The sequence below is a fragment of the Salarias fasciatus genome, chromosome 18 (genome assembly GCF_902148845.1).
Source record: "Salarias fasciatus chromosome 18, fSalaFa1.1, whole genome shotgun sequence".
Taxonomy (NCBI): Eukaryota; Metazoa; Chordata; class Actinopteri; order Blenniiformes; family Blenniidae; genus Salarias; species Salarias fasciatus.
The window spans coordinates 23,803,724-23,831,190 of NC_043762.1; the positions used below are offsets into that span (position 1 = coordinate 23,803,724).

Below are 27,467 nucleotides of genomic sequence, written 5' to 3' on the forward strand. Positions count from 1 at the left end.
CATGCAAGGTGTACCGGCCTGCCTTTCTCCAGAGCAAAAAACAAATGAGTGGGGAGGATGTCAGACAGACACAATTTATTGCACGCCTTAGAGTGCATGTGGAGAGATGCATAAGGAGAGCAAAAGAAAAACTGTTCGACAAAGACATACCATTGTCTGTATGTGGGAACATTGAAGAACTGTTCTCTGTGGCCTGCTTCTTGGTCAATTACCAGAATGGGTCATTAGTCAAGGCATGGGCAGCTCGAGAGTGACTTACATCAAAGATGTGTCCAAATGGTGTGGATGGACTTGTGTCAATGGTACAAAATGAAACATAATGCTGATAAATGACTCACCTGCAATAGTGTTCCCCCTTGCAGCAGGAATCAGCATTTCACACATTGTGATGTTTGTTGTGAAGAAATAAAAAAGGCATAATCTGCTTTTTTCAAACCTTTTTTGCTTTCTTGTCATCATTATACTGAAATTAGGTTTTGCTGTATTGATGTATAATTGAAAACGCAGCGGAGATAACATGAGAAAGTGTCTGATTTAATAAGGAAGTATTGCAAACAAACAATACAACTTAAACACTTGTGGGATTGTGCTGTAAATCAGCCTGAGCAACTACGCCTGATAGTTAAAACCTTTCTTTCTTTCTTTTTCCAACCAACTTACCAAACAACAGTCAATCAAACAGAATACAAACAACAATCTACAGTGAAAAAAATAAAACAGTCAAATATGAAGGGAGACAAGAAGAAGTAGAGTTTATCATGACCTGCAGTTATCCTTACAGTGTTATAATATCACCCATTTAATGTTACAGTGTGTGTGTGTTTGAGTGAGTGAGTGAGTTAGTGAGCATGCATGTGTGACTACACACACAAACAATCTCACATCAAGTAATGGCAAAAAAAGAAATAATCCCCCTTCTCCCTGATAACCTTAGCCACCTCAGCATCCCTAAAAATCCTCTGGACAAGAACGTCCTCCTCAGCAAAAACAACTAAATCGCACCACTGCATGCCAGTTATAAGCAGTTGGCCTTGCACCAGAGTCCTACACGGGTCAAATTTTCCAATTTTCAAGACCCGCCCTGGCCCGACCTGGGGACGTACAAACCCGCAACCGAACCGCAAACCCGCGCGTCAGCCCGATGAGTACCGCGACCTGATCCGACTCGTTGAAACACGACCCGCAGCCCGACCCGCAACCCGTATTTAAAGTTATCATTTTGGGTCTTAAATACTGAACAGCATATCACCACAGTTAAGGTGCCAGTGACTAAATAACCCACCTGAATGAAGCAGCTCTTCCAATAAAAGCCTGACTTCAGTCATGAATTATCGGCCCTGCGTCTTCTTCTCCTATACAACTGTAAAAACACTCATTTGTTACGTTTAATGCTTTTAAACATTTAATCTCTTAAAGGTAACTTTATGTGTGTAATAGACTTACTTTCTGTACAGACTTGAGCGGCGTTCAGCAGCTACGAGCCGTGACATGTTTTAGAATCCATCGAGGAGAAACATAATCCATCCATCGAGGAGAAACATAATCCATCAGGGAAACACTGTGTGTAATGTTTGAACACTTCAGGAACATTACAAAGTGATAGTTGTTCATTTTATCCATTTATTTCTCAAATATCTAAATAGCTATTAACTGTTTTGGAAGTGCCTCTTGTTAGATGGTGGCAGACTGTTTGATGCTCTCGTCCAATCACAAATTGTGTTATTCAATGGTGAAACGCGTTTAAAAAGCTGAGCCAATGACTGTCACAAAATAGCGGAAGCGACCCTCAGAGAGTAAATAATGACCAAGATAGTTTTCTGTAGTTTGCTCAACTCACTGAAAAGCCCGGAAGTGGATGCAGAAGAGACGCGGTGCAGCTGCAGACAGTCGTAGCAGATGGATCACGTCACAACGTTTTTATTTTATTTATTATTATTTTATATTGATTCTCATGAGTCAATCTACAACCCGTGACCCGACCCGCAAGCTATTTTTCCCACCCAGATCCGAACCTGAGAAAAAAAAAGCTTTTAAAAACCACCCGCAATTCAGCTGTTTTTTCGGGTACCCAACCCAGCAGGACTCTGCCTTGCACCTGCCAGTAGTAGCTGTGGCCTGGCTTCAGGTGCATGGTGCCACTTTGCATGTGAAGGTACCCAACATCTACATAGCTCTTTGCATTGGGGCACTTTACCTCCACCAGCCCAAACGGTGGACTCTCAGTTGGATCAAACACTAGGGCTGAACGATATGGGCAAAATTTCATATCTCGATATCCATGCCAGATATCTCGATATCGATACGATATATTACAATGGATTCAGTGAAAGTTAAGCATTTTTCAGAAAAATAAAAACATCATAATACAAAAGGATGTAAAAAAATGCAGTTATATTTATGAGAACTCACTGCCACTTCCATCAAACTCGTTTGTGCAGATTCTGCAACCGCCCTCTGCCATCAGCTGTCAACCAGTAAACGAGATTTGTGGTTGGCTGGCCTTACCTGTGCATGGGCAAGCTTACATGCAGGGCAAGCAGGGGAAATCCTGATATCGTTGATTTTGGGAAACTAATGTTCTGAATGTTCATATCCTGATATTGATATGATAACGATATATCGTTCAGCCCTATCAAACACAATGCCATCTGGAGAGGATCCAAGCCAGGGAGCATCTGGGTGGATGACAAATCCCAATGGCCTGTAATTAACACATTTAATTTGGGCATATTCCTGAATAGCTGCTGGCTCCAGTGCTAGACCCCTCTTCATCGGTGTTGTCTGAACCCCACCTTTGCTGATCCGTTCAGCAAGGTTCTCAGCGGCGCTGTGGCCTATGACATGGCACACCTCACGGAATCTGGAAGAGGTGAGCCTCATCTTCCTAAGACTGTGTCACTCAGCGCTCCCACTCTGCTCCCTTGTGGCCATCTCAATGGATTGTGCCATGTCGAAAGTGACATTAAGTGACATTAAATTTCGTAGTTGTTGGTGAGTGCACACAAAGGAACGTGTGCTTTGGTCAAGCCAGTGACCATTTAATGGCAAGGGTGGTGGAGGGGGGCATCTGGGTGCTTAAAGGAGCACAGCGCAGTTTGCTTGTTTTATGCGAAACACCGACCCCTGCAGGCCTTAGGCGTAACTGTAGCTTAGTGAAAAGCTCGTGTCTGTGGCATGCGCCCATGTACGTGCACAGAAGAGGGGACCTTCCTCGCTCTTTTAGCAGCGCTCGAGTAAAATGTAAGTTTCTTTTGCCTGGTGGGGTCTGTGCTGGAGTTGTGGCAGTGCTAGAAGGCGTTCTTTTCTTACTTTCTGGAAGCTCCATCCTCAGTACTGCTCAGTTGTTGCTGCTAAGCGTCTGGCGGAATAATGGCGGACAAATCGAAACTTAGGATTACCAGGCCAGCAGGAGCGCGCATTACGTCAGGCTCAGAGCGATTCGTACCCGAATCACTCATATTGCTGTGCCTTCAGTGCGCTGCACAGGAAAATAGGAGCGACTGCGATCTTGCAAAAATAGCTCTTGCTGCCCATCAGGCAAAGGTACAAACGTGTGTGGGTGTGAATAATGGATAATTTAATATTTAAAACTGCGCTGTGCCCCTTTAATGATCACCCTACTCACTGGCACTGGGTGCTGGTATGAGATGGGGCTGCCTTCTTGAACTGTCCCGAAAGCTGAATCAATGAGGGGGACCTCATCACTTATGGCTAGTGTGGTGATTAGAGGAGCAATGTCAGCCGTGAAGTCCTGGTACACCTCGTCGACCTTCATGACGTCTGGGTCTGGCGAATCTCCTCTTACTGCTTTGTAGCGTTGACTCCTTTGAAAATAGTTGTTAAATAATTAGAAAAAGAAAACAGAAAATATGAACATAACTACTTCATTGTATTTAACTTGTAATGTAAACAGAAATAATGTGAATAATTTTATATGACTATGACCAGTGCTTAAAGGAACTACTATGTAAGAAATCTAAAGTAAATAGTCCTAAAATCATCCTAAAAAGTTAGAGACTCAGGAATAATGTTAATGTAGCAGTATACTGATCTCACAGACAATAGCACAACCAAATTATGCACATTTTTAAAAAAATGTGGGATCGACAGGGGTGGTGTATAATGGACGACGTTTTAGCCAATGAATGGCGTGATGCGAGTCTCAACTATTGGTCCTCCAGCATATCAATCACACTGGAGAAATGCTTGCGTAATGCCGTCAAGTGCCCTCGTAGGAGCAGCAGAGCAGGTAGGATGGTCTGGCACATGCGCGTTTTTCAAAAAGCGAGTAACAGACGTTTGGCTTCAACTTTTTCGAGAAAATCGTTCATTATACCTTTAAGCAATGACTAAGACTAATAAAGGAGTTGAAGACTCAATGAAAATGAGAAAAGATGACTAAAACATACCTTACACCGTCAGCCTGTGTACTGTCTTGATTTTGGTTTTGTTGAGATAAAAACCATGTCACCCACTTTGCCTGGTTTCACACTCTGCAGTAAACAAAAGAATGAGAAAATGATAGAAAATGATTAGTCTGTGGTGTCTGTTGGGAGAGTGTGTTTCCTCACATTAGAAGGGGCGGGGTTTAGTCACCTGAGGAGGTGTGGTTCACTGTGGGTGGGGATAAAAGGGCAGGAATGATCTGTCAGTGTGTTGCTTCCTGGAATGGCTGCTGCCACCCGTGTGCTGCCAATAAATGACACCCAGCTCAACTCTCTCGTCCGTCTCCTCCTTGTGCGACCGCCACATTGGCGACCCTGACACTGGACATGTCTGTGGAGTCAAGCAACAGAGTAGGAGCGCAGGGCGCTGCCGCTGTTTATGCAATGGCGATCAAGCTGCCAGACTTTTGGCAAAAGGATCCGGAGCCGTGGTTCCAGCACGTCAAGGCGCAGTTTCAGCTGAGAGGCATCACGGCGGACGAGACACGGTATTACTATGTGGTGGCAGCTCTGGATTCAGCGACCACCCACCATGTCATGGGTTTCCTGCACGACCCACTGGCGCAGGACAGGTACGCCACCCTGAAGGCGCAGCTCCTCCGGCTCTTTCAGTTGGCGCACAGCGGAGCATTCTACCGGCTTCCAGCACTGATAGAGCCAGTGGTGAACATGGTACGCAGCTGTATGCCATGAACGGGACTGCTATTCGCACATTTGGCACCAGGTGTGTGTTTTGACAGTCGGCAGTTCAGCTGGGACTTTGTGATGGCTGATGTAGCTGTTCCGATCCTTGAGGCTGATTTCCTATGTGCACATGGATTATTAGTGGACATTACAAACCGCTGCTTGGTGGACGCGCTCTCTTTCTCCTCCTATTCATGCACCTTGGGGAGGGGTGGATTGCTGTCCCTGACTAATCGTCTACCCACTGGGGATGTGTACCAGCAGCTCCTGGCTGAGTTCCCAGATCTTACAGTCCCCACCTTCTCAGCCTCCCTCGTCAAACACGGGGTGGAACATTACATCCCCACTACTGGGCCGCCGGTTTATGCGCACCCTCGCCGGCTGGATGCAGCTAAACTGGGGATTGCCAGGGAGGAGTTCACCACTACGGAGCGTCTGGGAATTGTGCTGTGCTCGGACAGCCCGTTGGCCTCACCCCTACACATGGTCCCAAAATTGGATGGCAGCTGGAGGCCGTGTGGTGATTTTCGGTGACTGAACAACATCACCAAGCATGATCGGTACCCTATTACACACATCCAGGATTTCTCGGTCCACCTGGCAGGGAAAGTTATCGTCGAGTTCCTGGGTCATGATGTCTCCTCGTGTGGGATGGTTCCATTACCCGCTAAAGTGGAGGCGATCGCCTTTTTTCCGCTTTGTTCCTTGGCATGGTGAACTTCTACAACCGCTTTATCGTACACGCAGCTCACCTGATGCATCCCCTGTATGAGGCTCTGAGGGGCGTGAACACCAAGGACTGGACTGGACACCCGAGAGAATCCTGGCATTTGAGAGGGCCAAGGCCGCGCTCTCCAATGCCGCCATGCTGGCGCATCCCTCCCCTACAGCACCGGTCGTGCTCACCACTGACGTCTCGGATTATGCAGTGGGTGCGATCTGTGAGCAGTGGGTGGATGGTGCCTGGCAGCCTCTCGCGTTTTTCAGCAAGCAGCTGCGAGACAGCGAGAGGAAATATAGCACATTTGACCGGGAGCTGTTGGCTCTTTTCCTCGCCACACGCTATTTTCGGTTCCTGCTGGAGGGACGGCGGTTCACCGCTTTTGTGGACCACAAGCCCCTCACTTTTGCCATGGCTAAGACCACAGAACCATGGTCTGCCAGGCAGCAGCGCCACCTCTCGGCCATCTCGGAGTGCACCACGGACATTCGGCATGTTGCTGGTAAGAGCAACACTGTTGCTGACTGTCTCTCCCGGGCGCATGTGAACTCTGTGCAGCTGGGGGTGGATTATGCTGCGATGGCTGCCGACCAGCAGACTGACAGAGCGGTCCAAGCATATAGGACAGCCGCTAAAGGGTTGCAGCTGCAGGACGTGGCATTTCAGGGCTGCAACATTTCGTTTCTCTGCGATGTCTCCACAGGTCAGCCCCGCCCTATGGTACCTGCCGGCTGGCGTCGCCAGGTGTTTGATGCCATCCACACACTGTCACATCCTGTAGTGAGGGCGTCAGTGAAGTTGGTGGGGGCAAAGTTTGTCTGGCCGGGCCTCAGGAAGGACATCAGAAGCTGGGCAGCTTCCTGCGTGGCATGTCAGCGGTCCAAGTTTCACTGCCACACCAGGGCCCTGCTGGAGCCGGGGCTCTGCCTCCCTCGCTCCTATATTCCAAGGACTTTGATGATGGCTAGGTATGTGTTTGTTTGCCATGACGCCCACCGGGCCCCGCTGCGGCCTCCTTATGATGGCCTGTCCCGCGTTCTGGAGGCGGAGCCCAAGACATTTGTGTTGGACAAGGGCGGGAGGCTGGTCCAGGTTTTGGTGGATCGCCTGAAGCCTGCGCATGTTCTGCCAGAGGAGCCGGTGGAGGTGGCGCAGCCCCCGAGACTGGAACGTCCCCCCAGGTCAACTGCTGCCATGGGAGCTCCGGCCCCTGTTACCCTGCCGTCGGGTCCTGCTCCTGCCCCTGGGGAGGTGCGCAGTCGATATGGCCGTGTGATTAGGCCTCCCTTAAGAGACCGCTCATCGTGCAAGACTGTCATGAGCTCTGCTTCCTCTGCCTTGGCTGGCAGCATCATAGACAGCGGGCCTCCTGCCCGGCCTGTCTCGCGCTGCCGCTCAAAGAGAGCCAGCGGCGAGCGGCCTTCATGGACGCAACCTACCTGGTTTCTGCCCATGAGGACGATGCCGAGGAGACCGCCGCCCCCGTCGCTGCCACCTACGACTGGGCCGAGATCTGCGACAGTGGCAGCAGCAGCAGTCACAGCAGCGTGTCGGTGTCACGGAGTTCGACTCGGTTCGACTCCACCTCCGCCTCCAATGTCTCCCGCCCCCCCCGCGAGCCTGTGGAGCACCTCGCGGGGCTCTTCACTTCAGCTGCCGAGCGCACTGGCCTTGCGCTGCCGCTGCAGCCTCCGGAGCCGGTGCAGCGTGATTTTGCTCTCTGCTCTCAGTCACGGGCTCGGTCCCGGACTGCAGTGCTATGTCCCGCCATGTCGTCGTTTTAAGCTCACGTGCAGCGGGACTGGTGTACGCCACTTGCTGCCAAGGGTACGGTGAAGGGCTACCGGGAGTATTCCTGTGTGGACGGCTGGTCGCCGGTCTCCAGAGAGCCTGCCATTGAGGACTCTGTTCAGCTGTGCCTCCTCCCCCGATCCTGCACCGGGCCTGGTGGAAAGCCCGTGCTGCCGTCGGAAAGGGACAGGCGCATGTCCACCTCTTCTCTTTTTGGGCCCAATATACAGGTCACAGCCCCAGCGGCTGCCCCGCCGTGAGCCGCCACCGCAGCGCCGACGCACAGCGGACCAGCAGCAACCAGCCCCCTGGAGCACCCCAGTGCTCCCGAGACATGGAGCGCCCCACGCCCCGCGACCCATGTTCATGGATGCATCTCTCGCCAGATGGGGAGGCACCTTAGACCACCACGCGGTGGGCGGTGCTTGGGATTCAACTCCCATTCACATCAATGTGCTGGAAATGACGACAGTACAAAAGGTCCTGCTCCATTTCCAAGCCAGGCCGAACGGCAGCCACCTGCTCGTCAGGACCCACAACACTACGGTGGTCGTGTACCTGAACAGGCAGGGGGGGAACCGGTCTCCCCCTCTTCATCGCATAGCGGCGGAGATCCTCCTGTGGGCGGACCGGCACGTCGCGTCTCTCAGAGCGTGTCACGTGCCCGGAGTCCTCAACGTCGGTGTAGACAGAATGTCCCGGGGAGGCCCACTCCACGACGAGTGGGGCCTGTCCCTGTGGGTCACGGCCCAACTCTGGCGCAGGTTCGGGCTCCCAGTGGCCGACCTTTTCGCCAGTGTGGAGAACGCACTGTGCGCACTCTGGTTCTTGCTCAGGTCGTCAGACGCGCCCCCTCTAGGAGTAGACGCCTTCACACACAGGAGCTGGCTGTCGGGCCTCCTGTACGCTTTCTCGCCAGTCCACCTCTTGACCCCGCTGCTTCGCAGGGTGAGGTTGCGCAGTCTTCACGTGATTGTGGTGGCTCCGGACACCCCGAGTGCATGGTGGTTCCCGGACCTGGTTCAGCTGGCGGTCGGGGACCTGTGGTCGATTCCGGACAGGCCCGACACGTTGCAGCAGGCAGGGGGCGCCCTTCGGTCCCGCCCCTTCCTGGGCAGGAGGCTCCTGGTTTGGAGGCTGAGTGGGTGAGGCTGGTGGAACTACACCTCCCCCCGGCGATGGTGTCCACCATCCAGAATGCCAGGGCCCCCTCTACTGTCAAGGCCTACAGGTCTCGGTGGCAGTTCTTCACGACGTGGTGCTTGGAGAGGGGTTTGGACCCGGTCTCCTGCGCTATCGGTGGAGTATTGGAGTTCCTCCAGGCCCTGCTGGACAGCAGTCGCGCTGCATCCACCTTGGCGGTGTTTGCATCGGCCATCGCAGCGGGCCACGGCGGCTTCGGCCGCTTCTCTGCACGCAGTCACCTGCTTGTGAAGCAGTTTCTGCGGGGGGCTGTTGGCTGCGACCACCCCCCCGGCATGTGGTCTCTCCGTGGGACCTCCACAGGGTGTTGGAGGGTCTTAAGGGGCCTCCTTTCGAGCCTTTGGAGCAGGCGGAGAACCGCTTTCTCTCCTTTAAGGCCGCCATCTTGTTAGCGCTGGCATTCGCCAAGAGAGTTGGGGATCTCTGCGCTTTGTCGGTCCACCCGTCCTGCATGGTGTTCAGCGAGGATGGGGGACTTGTGCACCTCTGGCCTAACCCCAGCCTGTCGGCTGCTGTGGTTTCCCGGCCGGCATGTGTGTGTGTTGCTGTGGCGATGCTTTGTACGTCGTGGGCAGTGCTTTGTCGCTTGGGTGCCCACCACGTCCTTCGAGAGTTCTACGGCCGTTCTGGACGTCCGGTTTGTTTACTTCCGTCTTTCGCACCAGTCCCGTCAGCAGGCCAGCTGAGAGTACATTCATCGACCTACGGCCTTTGCCTTGGTGAGTACCACTAGCGAAGCCCGTAGGCAGGCTAAGCACTTACGAAGTAGAATTAGTAGTTACTGGATGTAACTCCATTTCTACAAGTAAGCGCGTGCCCGCCTACCTGCTGGCCCAGCTGTCTGCTTCCCTTGTTTTGCTGACGTCAGAAGAAGGGTCTGCTGTAGCGCCGTCCGAGGTTATGTATCCTCGTGAGGGGCGTGGTGCTGTGTGCCATCGTGCGCGGGGGATTGGTGCATCAAGCTTTGTTTGGTCTCAGTGGATTGGACAGAGATGGAGGTGTGCCACTATTGAAGCCCGTAGGCGGGCACGCACTTACTCGTAGAACTGGAGTTACATCCAGTAACTACTAATTCTATTGTATCAACATCCCAGAGGGCAGAAGATCAAACAGGGGGTGGGCAGGGTGTGAGGGGTCTTCCGTGATGGCTTTGGTCCTCCTGAGACAGCAGGATGTGAGATGTGTTCCAGGCTGGGCAGAAGGGCAGCCGATGATCTTTTGGGCAGTGTGAATGATCCTCTGCACTGCCTTCCTGTCCTCAGCTGTGGAGCCTGCGCACCACACCCTCAGACAGTACGTCAGTACAATCTCCACAGAGGAGTGATAGAAGGCCACAAGCAGGTTGTTTTTCCTGAGGACACGTAGGAAGTGTAGCCACTGCTGAGCTCTTTTGACCAGGGCCCTGATGCTGTCAGACCAGGAGTGGTCTGCAGAGTTGTGGGTGCGCAGAAACAAAGGTGGTGACAGTCTCCACCTATTCTCCATTCTCGAGGAGGGGTGTGTGGTCCTGTCTGATCCTCCTGAAGTCCATGATCAGTTCTTTATTTTTCTCGACATTCGGGGACAGGTTGTTTGCGGAGCACCAGCGGGATAGCTCCTCCACCTCGAGGGGACAATACTGATCAGTTGTAAATTCTCCAAATGCCAGGAATCATTTTGGGAATCATAACAAACCCATCAATGTCAAAGTGGGAAACTTAATGCAAAGGTCATCCACAAGATCATTCATTAATGATTTAATTCATTGTACTTGTTTCTGAGTTTCTCGTTCATATTGGTTCCCTGTTTTAAAGACATTTAGCACATTTTACAGCAATTTAGACCATGAAATTATTTAAAGCCCCTTTCACACTGGCCAAAAAACTCATTTAAACCCATTAATAATTGGCTCCTCATGGCAGTGTGAGAGGGTTTAATCGGCATTTAGACCTGGGTCATTCAATCGACCCGGGTTTTTAGCGTGTTGGCTTTCTATTGGCTTTTAGTAGTACATCCAGGAACTTACGTGAAGACACTGCTGTGGTTCATCTCCTCACACACAGTGGCCACAAAGAATTGTGTGAATAATTTGAGATTTCCATGTTTTCTACATTAAATGTTTCTTAAATGTGATCTGAAGCGATTCTGTGTCACAAGTCTCAACAAATATATCGTTAACCTAATACCACTCAAACAATTGTACTATTTCACTATTAGAGCGAAAGAGAAAGAAAGAAAGAAAGAAAGAGAACCAGAGACACATGTTAAACATTTATTTAGGAGAACAAGATGGATACTGAGAGACAAAGGAAGGAAGTGACTTGCAGAGAGGAAGTGAGAGGAGCCACCAAGTGAGGTCACATCTCTCCCTTCACCACCTGAGGATGCAGTTTTCAGTCGTCGGGGTTGAACATCATGTGTGACTCTGTCCTGCAGGGCCTGTTGACGCAGTGCACGCAGTGACGGTGAGCTCGGAGAGCTGCTCTCTGCTGAAGACACGATGCTACTGTGGTACAAAGACCAGGACGTGGTGAAGCAGAGCGGCTCTGCTGGGTCTTTGCCTCTCACCGTACCGTGAGCCAGACGACAGCTCCTCTTACAGATGTGTCGATGAAAACCCCAGAGAACGTCGGTCTCTTGAGGTGGACGTGGTTTGCAGCCTGCAGCAAACTGAAGCTCCCAGGTGAGACTGAAACTTCTGTCTGCATGTTCACCAGAGCATCTGGTCATTGCTCTTCTTGTAAAGTCATTGATCTACTCTGCTGACCCTCTAGAGGGTCTCAAACCCCAGATTGGGCATCAGTCTGTGTAACAGTATGCAGACTCTGAGGCTGGATGCCAGACTGTGGGTGACTGACTGGACTCTGACCTGTTCCCCACAGCTGAGACTGGACCACAGTCCTGGTTCTTCCTGATTCCCATTCTTCTGCGTTGTTGCTGCATCATTTTCTGGATCATTCTGACAACCTGGAGCAGAAGAGAGATGAAGCAGCAACTTCATCACACCTGAGCTGGAACCAACCTGCAGACTCAGATGAGACACATGAATCAGGCTCCATCATCCACATGAAAGAAAGAAAGAAAGAAAGATCTGATGTAGAAGCTAAACTGAATTTCATTGGTCGACTTGAACTGAACAAAGACAATATCGAGACATATTTGGCCCCGCCCACTGAACTTCAGCTCATCCTCATTCTACTGCAGTGGAAGAAAATTGTTGATCTGCTGTGTGTCCACTTTGAATCACTCCAAAGTCATGTTGCTTCCCCTCTTTGTGCTTCTGTCTCTCATTAGAGTTGAGTTTAAGAACGTCTCATTCAACCTGCTGTCTTCATAAAATGTCTCATGTAGAATAATTTTATAATATTCTTTACATCATGCTTATTATATTATGTTATTTACTATTGTTCATGTAATGCATGTCTCTGTTAGTTATAGTATGCTAGTAAGACACAGGCGTGGAAAAGACATGTATCCTTTTTCTGTTCGCCAGCCTGCCATGTTTCATTTTTACGGCAGCCTCTTGGCAGCTGGACAGTTTGTTTTTTCAAAAGTCAAGACTTTAGGTCAATTGTCTCTCTGTCTCCCTCTGGTGTAAATGAGGCTCATTGGACAAGAAATGTGACACTATGATCTGTTGCACAACACCTGGCATTTGGGAAGACTTGATGGAGACTTGATGGAGACTTGATGGAGGCTGAGAGGGCCTCCCAAGGGGTCACGGACCATGACCTTTGTAGGGAGGGGGGAACAATTGTGTCTTGACGAAGAGTCCATGGAGAGTTGACGAACTCCCAAGAAATAGTATAAATAGATGGAGCGGAGAGCGATCGGCGCGTCAGTTCTTTTGGTCAACCTGACTGCCAGGAGGTGTTTTTGGGAATAAAGTCCTCCTTTTGCATTCTGACTCTGACTCTGCCTGATTTTTCTGAGGAGAACTACGATGGAAGACTTCAAGAACCAAGAGTGGATATACTTGAGGATTTTACGTTTTTTCTGGAATATATGTTTGTGGGGTTTTTTGCACCGTGACTGGCCTAGGATACTTTTTAAAATAAAATTCCACGACATATTATTGGCGAGCCAGCCAGGAGGAGTAACCGGAGATTGATTTTTATCTGTGGAGGAGGACTGATTCAGCACACTGTGGCCACAACAATTGGAGGTAAGCAGATTAATTTATTCTGCGTCTAAATTTTTTGTGTGCTCGATGTCTGGTCTCTGCCCAGGTGAAATCCAAAACCGGATTAAACTAATCCAAAAGAACCTAGTTAAAGTTAAAAAGTGATTTTTAAAGATAAAAAAGAAAATTTGATTTAAAAGAAATTCAGAGGGGGAGTTCGGAGTCAGAATGCAAAAAACGACCAAATTGCATAAGAGTAATGACCATGGTGCAGAAAGAGTCTGCTTGCTAAGGGTAAAAAGGGGCCGCTTGCATGTGCGGACTGTCTTCAGGCTGCTATGTGTCTTAACTTCTGAGGGGGAAGCGACACAGCGGCCAGAGAAGGGTCGGCTAAGTATAAGAGTGGGAGCCGCTTGAGGATAATTCTCCTAAGACGGGAGTAGGCGCCAGTGTGGAGATGCGGATACCGCTAAGGGTTTGTTAGACAGGAACAACTGTAATTCAATACTTTAGATAATGTTCTAAATTTTACATGGAGTAAAATGAATGCAAATTTGCTTGTTTGAATATTAAATACAAAACGCTATGTTTAACACACATTATTTACCCAACTAAATTAAAGAAAAGTTTAGATAAGTCTGAAATTTAAGTAGTTTAAATTCCAAGTGATCTGTATTAAAAGAGAACTTTGCAGTTAAGTGATGTTTATTTGGAAATAATTAAGGTAACAATTACTCATAATTTTATGTCTAAATGCTTGCCGAGGTTTTTCTAAGTAAATAGCGCTCTATACTATTTTGGATGTGAGTGTGTTGTTTCTGTGTAATTTAACCTTAGGGCTGAATGGGTAATCTCTGCCATAAATAAAGCCTTCTAGGAGGGAGAGGGTATAAAACAGGAGACCCAGGAGTGGGTCCTTTACGGACGGCCGGTCCAACCTATGAGAGGTTAATTTGTTGACCCAGCGGAGAGACTGGGCTGTCAAAGTGAACTCTGGGTCTGAAGCGTAGGTTGTAATCTAGTAAGCCTTCTCCCAGGAGAGGAGAAAGTGTACACAAGAGACTCCAGGAGAGGGTCGAGCACGGATGGATCCGTCCCAACTGCGGTTACCGCCAAAGGTCAATTTGTCGGCTCAGCTGTGAGCTGCACCGTCAGAGCGAATTTTGGGGCTGAAAGGGTGGTTGTAAAACAAAAAGCCTTCTGACGCGGAGGAGGTAATGTGTCTATGTCTAAGAGAGTGTGTGTAAAAAGAGCAAGTGAGTGTTATAAAGATGTGAGGAAAGGAGAAGGGGTGACTCTGCGTGTGAGACTGTCTGTGAGAGTTTGAAGGAGAGCAGATGGTAAAAGGAGTAGAAACTTTGGCCAAAAAAAGTACATATGTAAATAAAATGCGCATGTAATCATAGGGTATTTTAGCAAAATGATATAAATAGTGTAAATAGACAGAAAAGGAAGACTGACTAAATTGAGAAGGTGGAAAATTTACAGCAGGTTTGCCTTCAAATGAGACGATTAAAGAATATTTTATTTAAATACTGCAGCTTATGTGACGTTAAAGTTTTTATTATGAGACGGGTATGGATAATTATAGATAGGAAATTGTATTTGGGATGGTGGCAGAAACTAAGGGATCAAATTTAGAACCCTATAGTACAGGGCTGCGTAAAAGAGTACGCTGAGAGTCAACCATGGGGGAGTGACTGCTAGTGAGAAGAGGCAGCAGTGATAAGGAGTATTTATTACTCTCCTGAGAACATAGGAGAGAAATTGAGATGCATGAAACAACTTATTATTGGATAGAATGTAGATATAAAAATGAAAACTGAAGTTGAATTGTGGCAAAATCGGCAGGAAATAATTCAGAAAACTGTGGCATTTGACCAGATGTGTTATTCTAACAAGTACAGGGGGAATTCCCCGACGTGCTCTGGACACGGGGATCAGGAGCCGCTGGAATGCAGGGGGGTTGGATGCGTTATCAGTGCAGCTGAAGTGAAGCACCATCAAGGCGAGCCACTTTGCTGCCAAGTAATCTATTACGGCACGGAATGGCAGTAAAATCCATGGTTGGATATCAGTCATTCCATGAAAGGGTAACAGGTTTCCACAGATTGGTCCGTATCTCAGTTTGGGCTTACGGTTTTATTTCAGTATGTATTTTTGCATCCTGAAAAAAAAAAAGAGAGAAAAGACTTTAAAATGTATTTTCTTTTTTTTTTTTTGAAGTTTGAATGTAACTACCTGAAAAGAAAATACACAAATTTAAACTTTAAAAATGCCTCGACAAACTTTTCCTTCTCGTTCTCCTCTACTCCTCCACTCGCCATGGCTTTCTGGAACGGGTTATTTGCGATCTGTAGGTGAGCGCTCCTCTTGCTCCTCTGGCTCAGATTTCACACATAGGCAGCAGGGGGGTGTGGAAGAGACAGTGATTGGACAGCTACTCGCAGGATGGGGATTTCTTTAGCAGAGTGCTTATTCATGCAGGTAGACAGACAGAGATCTGTTCTGCAAGTAGGTGGCCAATTGTAAGAAATTAATTAATTAAGCAACGACAGACTGTGGTTTATAGGTGAATTGATCTATGTATGGCGTACAGAAGGGTTTGGTACAAAACTGAGAACCACAGCATGCCTAATGATTATATTAGAGAACTAGTATTGAGAACAGCAGTTCTAAATAAATAATAAAGAAATAAATAATTTATTGTACTAATATAAACTATCCCCACAGACACAGAAGCTGTGTGGAAAGAGTCAAGGGATTTAAAATGGATCAAGAGAGAACAGGAGGCACAGGTACTAATATGACAGCACCCAAAATTTGAAAAAGAAATTCTAAAATGTATAGAAAATAGAACAACTGAACTCCCAAAGGGGCAACATGGCCTCTAGGAGTCTTTGATGAGAAATGTTGTGATGAAATGGCATCAAAGATCAAGCATTATGGAGATGAAGATTTCAGCAACAGAAGAGAAGAAGATCTGAGTAAAGAACTGACAAACAAATGGACAGCAATGCAACTTGGAGAACAGAGCAAGCAAGTTGTGACAGTAAATCAAGAGCAAGGAATGCTGCAATGGATTTGGTTGGACGGGGGGCGGAGACAGCTGACACCCGCCAGGCCCACAGCTCCTAATAGCTCCACCCACCTATCAAATTCCAAGAAGAGGGATGAGAAGGGGGGCTACACAGCCAACTGCCAGGCAGAGGAGTGACGCCTGCTGGAGAAGAAGAGACTCTGCAGACAGTGGAGACAGATGACATTCCAACCACACCGCAATGAGTTCATCTGCGGAGGCTGCGGTAGTATCTATGGATCATGTATAGGCCTCTGCAGCTATGCCTGACGCTGCAGACCTGACTGAAGACCCATGGCATAAAAAACCCATGATCTTTCAAGATAGATGGAGCCAACAATTTTATGCCAACTACAAGCCAACATAATGTGCATACCAGATGGGGTATGTGGATTTCCCTGACAAGGAAATGAAAGAATCAAGCACTATGAGGTGCCAACAACCAGAGGGGAAAAAACCAACAACCCTGATCTACTGGATCCAACTGATGGAAAACTTCATTCAACTCTCGAAGAAGACGAAGAGCTAATTCTCCAACAAGTGTCACTGGAAGTATGGTCAAGACATAAGACTGATGTGGGCAGAGTCAAATCAGTGAAACCCATCCACTGCCAAACAGAAATTGGTACCCATTGAAGCAACATGCAATCAAAGGCATTGAACCAACCATAAATGGATTACTAGAAATGGGAGTGCTAGTTAAAACAAAAAGTTAATGTAACACACTAATCTTCCAATCAAGAAAAAAACAATTCTACAGATGATAGGTTGGTTCATGATTTAAGAGCTGTCAATGCCATTGTCGATGCTGAGACTACTGTCGTCCCTGATCCACATATGTTTTCCCTGATCCACATACGTTGCTATCAAATGTCCCACCAGATACTAAATGGTATACGGTAATAGACCTTTGTTCTGCATTTTTCAGTATGCCGATAGATAAAGAGTCACAGTATCTTTTAGCTTTTACATATCAGAAGCAACAATATACGTATACTCGACTTCCACAAGGTTATGTAGAAAGTCCATCAGTATTTGATAGCATACTAGCCTAAGACTTACAGCATATAGATGTTGCAAGCACAGTAATGCAGTATGTAGATGACATAGGAAAGAGGAACATAGCTCCATCAGATAGAGGCTGTAACTCAAGCTCCACGGCCTTTCTGGGGATGACTGAATATAACCATCCATGGATAACTGACTATGCTGGAAAAAAAAAAAAAAAAAAAAGCTCCATTACGTGCACTGAAAAAAGCTGCAGACCAATTAAACGTAAAAAAAGGACCTGCAGTCGGCACCAGTTCTAGGTAATGAAGTTATTCTTGATGCTCCTGAGCTCACAATCCAGCGGTGTGCCGCGGTGAATCCTGCCACTAAAATGGTAACTCCTGATGAAGGTATCCAATATGACTGTAAACAAGAAACAGATAACTCTATGAGGGTATATGATGACTTATATAACCAACCAATAACGGCTGATGTGACTTTAATTATGGATGGATCTTGTTTTAAGGATGCCATGGACAACCATGTGGGTTTTGCCATAATTGAACTAAAGCCAGATGGCACCTTTTTGGGAATTATAAAGTACTAAATTGAGAAAACCATGCTCTGCCCAATTGGCAGAAATAAAGGCTTTTAGGACACCCATGCAGATGAAATTGCCAAACTCTTACAAGTAATGTTACTTTCAATGGCAGTTACAGTGATTGAATGACCTGCCCATCAAAAGCCAAACAACTTAATAGCTAAAGGGAATCAATAACTGATGAAGAGGAAAAAAGGCAGCAGGGGTAAGTATGTGCCTCATACTGTTTGCAGCTGATTGTAAACCTTAACTATTCTATCTTTTCTTATAGCAGCACAGGACAAGGCAGTCCTGCAAGGAAAAACGGTGTGGCTTAAGGGGTATGACCATGAACACCCTGGATGGGCCACAGCGGGATGGGAGGAAGCAGTACCAACCCATGCACCAGACAGTGGATCTGTAGCAAAGTTTTGTGTAGAGAGGTTTCCTAAGGTTTAGTTTTCCTGACACATGTAGTTCAGACAGTGGATCCCACTTTGTGGTGGAGGTAATAAAACATATTATGAAATACTTGGGATCCCGCAGACGTTTGGATGTGTATAACCCACAGTTGCAGGGAACAGCTGAATGAGCAAATGGAATTTTGAAAGCTAAGGGAATTAAGTTCATAGCGAACAGAGAGAACAAACTAAGATGTCTAAGAATGTTTTGCTAAGTGTTGTCAAACTAACTAAACTAACACACTAACCCATCTAACAGTGCATGAAATATGCATAGAGAGACCCATGCATATACCTTTTTTGAAGGGACTTTATGAAGGTCTATCTCTTGAACAGCTGAGAAGTTATGTTCAACAATTGTCCTGTATTTGTAAGGTGATTTTTCAACAGGTAAAAGGGGCCAAAGAAGACAGAGAGGCTGAAATCACACCATCTCTAGAATGAGTGCGACCTGGAGAGGGGGTATAAATAAAAGGTTTCAGAGGGAATGGAACCAACTGAGACGAGGAGGTCCATTCAAAGTTGTCCTGAACAAGTTGCACTGCACAGGACATCGAGGGTAAGACTGTTTGTTTCTATTGAAACTGCTGCTGCAGGGCTGACAGACCGCCCTCAAAGCATCAGCAGACACCACCTGAGCTGGAAGGGGAAGGTAATACCTCCACGCAGGGAAGAGGCAGCCACAGGAAGGGAAAAGATGATGCCTCCCCTGCAGATTAGGCGCAGCTAGACAGAAATAAGATCTTAAAGACTGATCTCCAAACAAAGCAGCAAAGAAACTAGGAGTAGAGGTTTGTTACCAAGTAGGCAAAGGGAGTGATTCAGTTAGAATTCAACTAAGTTAGAAACAAGTAGGCTCTGGAGATCTAGAGTAAGGAGAAGGACCATTAAGATATAGATTATGAAAAAGTTTAACACAACCAATAGGTTGTTGCGACTGTAAGGTTGCTATGCTACCTCACCCCACAGTAGGTGGAGTGTTAGCTACTTCTGGAGAACTCCAGATAGGGGTAGTATGGAAAACAATGAAAAAAAAAGAAAAAGGTAACAATGTGCCTATGGTGGATACCATTAGAAGAATGCTTAATGGGTTATTTGTCTTTATAGGGAAAATCATGGTGAAGAGCAATATTGACAGGAATGCACTCCTGTTGGACAACATACCATCGATGACTCGAGACCAAACAGGAGAGAGGACGTCGGACAGTGTCTTCCAGATGGAGCCTGCCCCATGGCATCTGACGATTGGGGATCTACAACCAGGACCCAGCAGACCTCGTCCACGAGAGTCCACCGGCGTGTACTGGGCTCCACCTCCATGCTGCTATCAGCCTCCGAGGACCTACTACCAGCATCCCCTCCCAACCTATGTCACCAGTTCCTGAGACCCTCTCCTCACCTCCCCTCCCTTCATGCCAACGCAGGGATGTGCTCCAGCGCAGGAGCAAAGGAACGCCGATCACACACACGGGTCCCCGAACCCCTGAGAAGCCAGGGAGACACCTCTCTCCCCAACCTATGACCCAATATCATCTGACGGCAGCGACGTCAGCGACAGCGACACCAATGCTCGCGTAGGATCTGAAAAGTTTGTGAAAAGTTTGTGTTTATACTCGGGAGGACCTTGCCACCATGCCTTTGAATGATGTACGAGAGATGATGAAAGATGTTCAGGTGTTGGAAGATACACCACGTAGCTGAGTGCGTCAATACTTGCCACTCACAAAAGATGATTTGCTTTTCAGCATTTCCGCTGGCAGCAGGATGTGGTTCCCGCTGCACCCAATAATACCCCAAGCTTCGCTGAGTAGTGTACTGCTGCTCATATCCTTCTGTTGGGAAGGTTCAGTCAGGAGATTGATTGATAGTAGATGGTTAACCGTTAGTAGTATAATCTCTGTATGAAGTTAGTCATATAATCTTAGTATTGATCATTTATGGGAATGTGTATCATGTTATTAATCATTTTATGTAGATGATTTAGTATATTCATACGTGTGTGCTGAAACCACATAACCTTTTTGAAAAGGTGCAAGATGTGCCGCAGTTAAATACTGCCGTTACACGCTTACAGACAAATGCTTATGTTTGCTATGAATAAGTTGTTGATTAGTTATAGTGGTGTAGTATGAGACTTGTTAGTCTCACAGGGGGGAAATGTAGAATAATTTTATAATATTCTTTACATCATGCTTATTATATTATGTTATTTACTATTGTTCATGTAATGCATGTCTCTGTTAGTTATAGTATGCTAGTAAGACACAGGCGTAGAAAAGACATGTATCCTTTTTCTGTTCGCCAGCTTGCCATGTTTCATTTTTACAGCAGCCTCTTGGCAGCTGGACAGTTTGTTTTTTCAAAAGTCAAGACTTTAGGTCAATTGTCTCTCTGTCTCCCTCTGGTGTAAATGAGGCTCATTGGACAAGAAATGTGACACTATGATCTGTTGCACAACACCTGGCATTTGGGAAGACTTGATGGAGACTTGATGGAGACTTGATGGAGGCTGAGAGGGCCTCCCAAGGGGTCACGGACCATGACCTTTGTAGGGAGGGGGGAACAATTGTGTCTTGACGAAGAGTCCATGGAGAGTTGACGAACTCCCAAGAAATAGTATAAATAGATGGAGCGGAGAGCGATCGGCGCGTCAGTTCTTTTGGTCAACCCGACTGCCAGGAGGTGTTTTTGGGAATAAAGTCCTCCTTTTGCATTCTGACTCTGACTCTGCCTGATTTTTCTGAGGAGAACTACGATGGAAGACTTCAAGAACCAAGAGTGGATATACTTGAGGATTTTACGTTTTTTCTGGAATATATGTTTGTGGGGTTTTTTGCACCGTGACTGGCCTAGGATACTTTTTAAAATAAAATTCCACGACACTCACTGACCAACAATCATTGTTTCATCTCACTGGATTTGTTCTTTGACATCAAGTTGTGAACAAACTGGTTGGAATCTCAGCTGCAGTCCAGCTGTTTGTGTCCACAGAGTAACAGTGTTCAGGGGACATTTTCCACTGTCTTCTCCTCTCAGCCTCATGGACAATGTTCATCTAAAGTCTTCATTCTCTCCACTTTTTCCAGGACGAACAGCTGCAGACATCTCTCCTGACGGGCAAGAAGTCAGTGGAAGAGAAGAACAATCTTCCACACTCAAGTAGCTATCAGACAGATAGAAATGATTCTGTACTTTTCTGGTACAAACATTATTCAGACCTTCAGGCTCCTCAGTTTATACTCTGGAAAGGAGCAAAATCAGACAGTCATAGACAGTATATTCCCGATAATCGATATGGATCCCAAACATCAGGCTCATCAACTACACTGAGCATTCCAAAGCTAACCCTGGCAGACACAGCTCTCTACTACTGTCCTGAGACACAGTGATCCAAAGTGTAGAAGAGGCTGAACAAAAAGCTGAACACAGATATGGGACTCCTCTTCAAAGAGGAGGGAAGTGGGATTCAGCACACAGCTTCATATCAGATGGATTCTGCTAATTCCTGTTTGATCAGAGTCACTGTGGTTCCAGCTGCTCTTCAAACATTCTGCTCAATAATAAAAGATAAGAGATGTTACAAGGTGTGGTACGGTGGCTCACTGGTTACAACTGTCCCCTCACACTACCAGTCTTCCACTAATGAAACTTTCATTCTTTAGTTTCCATGTTCTTCCTGTTCTTTTTCCACAACAGGGACTCTGTTGCACTGCTGTGGTTGGAGGAGTTCCAGATCAGACTCTGAGAGGTGAAATTTCAAGAAACATCAATGTTCATTTAAAAATAAAGAACTTACACTGATAAATATATTTTTTAATTTATTTACAGTTCCAAAGAGGTTATGACAATGTTCAAAATGTGAATAAAACAATGTGAAATGTTTGAATTTCTCCAAAACTTCATTTAAATTTCATTCACAATATAACACACGGGTTAACAAAAAGGTCTAATTTCTTCACAATAAAATGTTTCAGAATTTCATGAAATTAGCTTCTTGTGATTTTGAACAAACCAATGTCTCAGAAAGACACTGACAGAAAAACAAAAGATTGAAAATTAAATGGATTAACAAGCTGAAGGATTTCCACTGGATGCACTGTACTTGCGGCTTGACAAGGGATGGGGACCGAATTCGGTATTTTTATCAGTACTGACCAGATTTGGTCATGAACGTAACGACGTTAGTTGCTGAGTCTTCAGTAAACACAGCAGCATGGCTGATGGGATGCGATCCAAATCTCGACTCCACTTTTCAAAATGTGATACAGATTATGGTCGCTGCAGCAGGAATACTTCTAATCTTAGGAAGCTCCTGGTTAAGAAGATTTTTCTCAAGGCTGAGGAGTGCAGCATTTTAAACAGCTTCAGATTTACAGCTACAACTTCTGCATTCAACACAGTTACATACTGGTAATTCTAAACAGCTCTTCTCAGCAATAAACAAGTTACTCAAACCTCCCACATACTCGCATGCCGACTCCAGCACAGATCAGTGTAATAAATTTATGGACTTCTTTATCAACAAAGTATCTTCAATTCGGTCTGCCCTCCCGCCCTCAACCACACCTCTCTTGGGCACTTCTCTCCCTGAACTACCGAACACTCTCCCTCTATTCTCAGATGTCACCAAGTCGGAGGTTGAGAGGGTTCTAAAAAGCATGAGGACCTCTCCATGCCCACTGGATCCTCTCCCAACACAGTTACTTAAATCAAACATCTCTGCCATCAGTCCATTAATCACTGTCATCATCAGTCAGTCACTTCAATCCGGTCATGTCCCCCCACCTCTCAAAACTGCTGTTATACGCCCCCATTTAAAAAAGCCAACTCTCGACCCAAGCATTTTAGTCCATTATAGACCGGTATGAACCCTCCCGTTTATATCAAAGGCCCTGGAAAAAGTTGTTCATACCCAACTCCATAATCTGTATGAAAAATTTCAGTCTGGATTCCGCCAATCTCACAGTACAGAGACGGCCCTGGTCCGCGTTATCAATGATTTGCTGGTGACTGCAGACCGGGGCTCACCATCCCTCCTCCTCCTGCTAGATTTGTCGGCCGCGTTTGACACTGTTGATCACACCATCCTGCTCCATCGGCTCCAGACCACGGTCGGACTCTCTGGTACAGCACTAAACTGGTTCAAATCATATCTCACCGATAGTACAGAGCATGTGGCCCTTGGACAATCAACATCATCACCGCACACCGTCACCTGTGAAGTACCACAAGGGTCTGTCCTTGGTCCAACCCTGTTCACCATCTACATTCTCCCCCTAGGTCAGATATTCAATAAACGCAAGGTTTCTTTCCACTGCTACGCCGATGACACACAGTTATATATGAAGATGGACTCCACAATCCCTTCAGCTCTGCCAGCTACATTTCAAGCCTGCCTGGAGGAGATTAAGGCATGGATGGCAACCAACTTTCTCCAATTCAACAGCAATACAACTGAAGCCATCATAATAGGCACTCTGCATCAGACCCAGTCTCTCTCCCTCAACAGCATAACCATTTTGGATCAGAACATTCCCCTTTCCACCTCTGTTACAAACCTAGGAATTAAATTGGACTCTCATCTCTCATTTGACACCCATATCCGCCACCTCTGCAAGGTCTCTTTCTTCCATCGCAAAAACCTCTCCAAACTCCGTCCCTCCCTCTCCAAACCAGATGCTGAGAGGTTGGTCCATGCCTTTGTCTCCTCCAGTTTGGACTACTGCAATGCCCTCCTCGCCGGGATCCCTGGCAAGAGCCTCCAAAAACTCCAGTACATTCAGAACTGTGCTGCCTGGATCCTGACGAGGAGGCGCAGATACGATCACATCACTCCTGTCCTCAAGTCCCTTCACTGGTTACCCATACAATACAGAATACAATATAAACTCTGCCTCTTCACCCATCAGTGCATCCATGGAACTGCCCCTGCCGACCTCAGCGAATTACTCACCATCCACACCGCCACACGAAGACTGCACTCCTCCTCTTCCACCTACTGCCTTCACCAACCAAGGACTAAACTCTCCACCATGGGACACAGGGCCTTCCAGGTAGTTGCCCCTCGGCTCTGAAATGCCCTCCCAGAGACCATGAGGGCTCCACAAAGTGTGGAGGTCTTTAAAAAAGGCCTATTAGAAGTCTTTCAACAACATTGTTTTGATGTTTTGATTTTTGTAAAGCATTTCAAACTCTTGCTATTTGTTGTTGTTTTAACTCTGTACTGCTGTAGCACTTTGAGATTTCATTGAAATGTAAAGTGCATTTTCAATAAAATTATTAGCACAGCATCTGTTAGCGACTCATCTGCTGCCAGCAATAAATGAACATTTATTACGACAGAAACACACACTAAAGTACCAAAAACTGGTAATGTAGAGTCAGTACCGCTTTCTGTATTGATCCAAACTCATCCTGAAGTTTGATGCGCCTGAAACTTGAGTGAAAAATGATCTGACAGCGAGTCTCTTCTGGATACAGCAGCCGACACGCAAAGGATTGGACGGAAGATGACGGATTCACCATGCTACAGATGACCGGATGCCAGTCCTCAGTTCCCTCTTGCACTCCGCAACTGCATCTGGTGGGAATGGCAAACCTGTGGAGCTCCAGATCTGCTCTGTATCGACTGTAAAATGGGTTTCAGCCCGTGACGCAAAATCAACTAAAATCACAGCATTGCCACAGTGTTGTTGATTGAGCTGAAAGAAAGAATATCAAAATGAAGAAACGACGGATCATGTACATAAACCAAATGGAAGGAAAAGTCATCAAAATGAAGGCAAAGAAACAGAGTATCTTCAAATACAGCAATTTCAAATGTTGGCCATGTTTTTCATTGGAGTCAGGCGGAGGGACGACACTCATTTGATCTAAGGTTATGCCCATAGGAAAGACTGGGCAGATGAAATGTAGCAATGTAACCAACTTTGAGGTGCTTTTCTGAAATGACAACATAAATATGCTGTGAACTAACATAGGTATAACAACATTTGGAGTGAGACTAGGTTTTCCTTTGGACCGGATGATACATTGTGATTTTGGGCTCAAGCTAAACTTCATGAATGACACCTCCCGACGAGTCTTTCACGTATTGTGGCAGGACAATAAACAATGATGAAATCGATTCTCACATTTCTGAGAAAAATACAGCGACTTACCTGTGTGAGTTCTCATATAGTGTAAAAAAAATCACTAAGGAGGAGGAAACGTCCACATGTTTCACAGGAATGCGGCTTGTCATCCATCTGAGTTTTCTAGTGTATTCTAAAAGACTGGTCACTGAAACTTTTCCTGCGTCTCACAAGAATAGTGTGAACCAGTGTGAGTTCTCATGTGGATCGACTTACTACTCTGTCTGGTGAAACATTTCCCACACGTTTCACAAGAATACGGCTTCTCACCTGTATGAGTTCTAATGTGTAGTCTAAAAGTAGAGGGGTGACTGAAACTTTGTCCACATGTTTCACAAGAATACGGCTTCTCACCTGAGTGAATTCTCATGTGGATCAGTAAATTAGTCCGACGACTGAAACATCTCCCACATGTTTCACAGGAATGCGGTTTCTCACCTGTGTGAGTTTTCTTGTGTTGTCTCAAACCAGAGGGGTTACTGAAACTTTTTCCACATGTTTCACAAGAATACAGCTTCTCACCAGTGTGAGTTCTCATGTGGACCAACTTATTGCGTTGACGACTGAAACATTTTCCACATGTTTCACAACAATACGGCTTCTCACCAGTGTGAATTCTCATGTGGCGCGTCTTATGAGTCTGACAACTGAAACATTTTCCACATGTTTCGCAAGAATACGGCTTCTCACCTGTGTGAGTTCTCATGTGGACCAAAAAATTACTCCAACGACTGAAACGTTTCCCACATGTTTCACAAGAATGTGGCTTCTCACCCGTGTGAGTTTTCTTGTGGGTCAATAAATGACTCCCTTGACTGAAATTTTTACCACAGGTTTCACAAGAATACGACTTCTCCCCTGTGTGAGTTCTCATGTGGCGCGACTTATGAGTCTGGTAACTGAAACATTTTCCACATGTTTCACAAGAATATGGCTTCTCACCTGTGTGCATTCTCATGTGGTCCAAAAAATTACTCAAACGAATGCAACGTTTCCCACATGTTTCACAAGAATACGACTTCTCACCTGTGTGAGTTCTCATGTGGACCAACAAATAGTTTTGCTTCCTGAAACTTTTCCCACATGTTTCACAAGAATAAGGCTTCTCACCTGTTTGAGTTTTCTTGTGGACCAACAAATCATTATTTTGGTTGAAACTTTCCCTAAAGATTTCACAAACTTTCTTCTTATAAGTAACAGTTTCTAAATTGTGACATTTTTTACGTTTTTTAATGACAGTTTCAGCAGTTGTTTCCTCACAGAGAAGCTTTTCACATTCAGCCTGCTTCTCCGACACAGGAAAGTTTTCCACACGCTCACTATGAAACGTGCTGATTTTTTTTTTAAGCTTTGTATTTATCATTGATTCTGAGCTATTATATTTCTTCACATCGTGGACTTCAGAGTCACAAAAGAGGAACTGATTAGTGTCCGGTACTTCTGGTTCACTCAGGTAATTTTGCTCCTCAAGACTTTCAAACTTGAGTGGAAGCTCCTCTGCCTCCTGGCTGATACCCAGTTCATTGTTTTCCTCAATCTCTGGAGGTTCTAGTTCCTCTTTGATCTGTGGAGGTTCTAGTTCTTGTGGTTCCTCTTTGATCTGTGGAGGTTCTAGTTCTTGTGGTTCCTCTTTGATCTGTGGAGGTTCTGGTTCTTCTGGTTCCTCTTTGATCTGTGGAGGTTCTGGTTCTTGCGGTTCCTCTTTGATCTGTGGAGGTTCTGGTTCTTGTGGTTCCTCTTTGATCTGTGGAGGTTCTGGTTCTTGCGGTTCCTCTTTGATCTGTGGAGGTTCTGGTTGTTGTGGTTCCTCTTTGATCTGTGGAGGTTCTGGTTCTTGCGGTTCCTCTTTGATCTGTGGAGGTTCTGGTTCTTGTGGTTCCTCTTTGATCTGTGGAGGTTCTGGTTCTTGTGGTTCCTCTTTCATCTGTGGAGGTTCTGGTTCTTCCTGATCTCGACAGCAGCTTGGTTCCTGTTTAAAGAGCTGCTCCTCTCTACAGTCGTGGTTCTGTGGGAGATCTGGAGGGACAAAAAGTACAAGATAATAAGAACAGGAATTCCATAAATGATGAGTTTGATAATCAACAACTCAATTATTTTTGCCATTCATCGGCTAATCGTATCACAAGTAAATGGCAGCCTGTAATTGCTCTGATAGAACCATCATTAGCTTCCAGTTTGAAGTTTTTTGCCCTTAAAAAATAAAGACAACTAAGAAGATGGTTCATTCAACTTTTAATTAACTTTGTAGGGTGTAGCAACATTTCTGACATATGTTAAT

At 46.3% G+C, this 27,467-nt stretch overlaps 1 protein-coding gene across 1 annotated transcript; it reads right to left on the minus strand.

The window, feature by feature from the left end:
• Positions 1–5,222: 5,222 nt before the first annotated feature.
• LOC115404982 (zinc finger protein OZF-like) lies at positions 5,223–26,850 on the minus strand. The gene is made up of 3 exons (XM_030114367.1): positions 22,618–26,850; positions 21,495–21,496; positions 5,223–5,234 (listed from the first exon to the last, which is right to left on the minus strand). Exon 1 carries the CDS (start codon positions 26,550–26,552, stop codon positions 25,335–25,337), a length of 1,218 nt encoding a protein of 405 aa, XP_029970227.1. The 5' UTR covers positions 26,553–26,850; the 3' UTR covers positions 5,223–5,234; positions 21,495–21,496; positions 22,618–25,334.
• Between the last annotated feature and the right edge of the window lie 617 nt (positions 26,851–27,467).

Bases quoted from the DNA above. Each gene is read 5' to 3' on its own strand.
- LOC115404982 (XM_030114367.1), bottom strand. From the start codon at position 26,552: ATGATAAATACAAAGCTTAAAAAAAAAATCAGCACGTTTCATAGTGAG.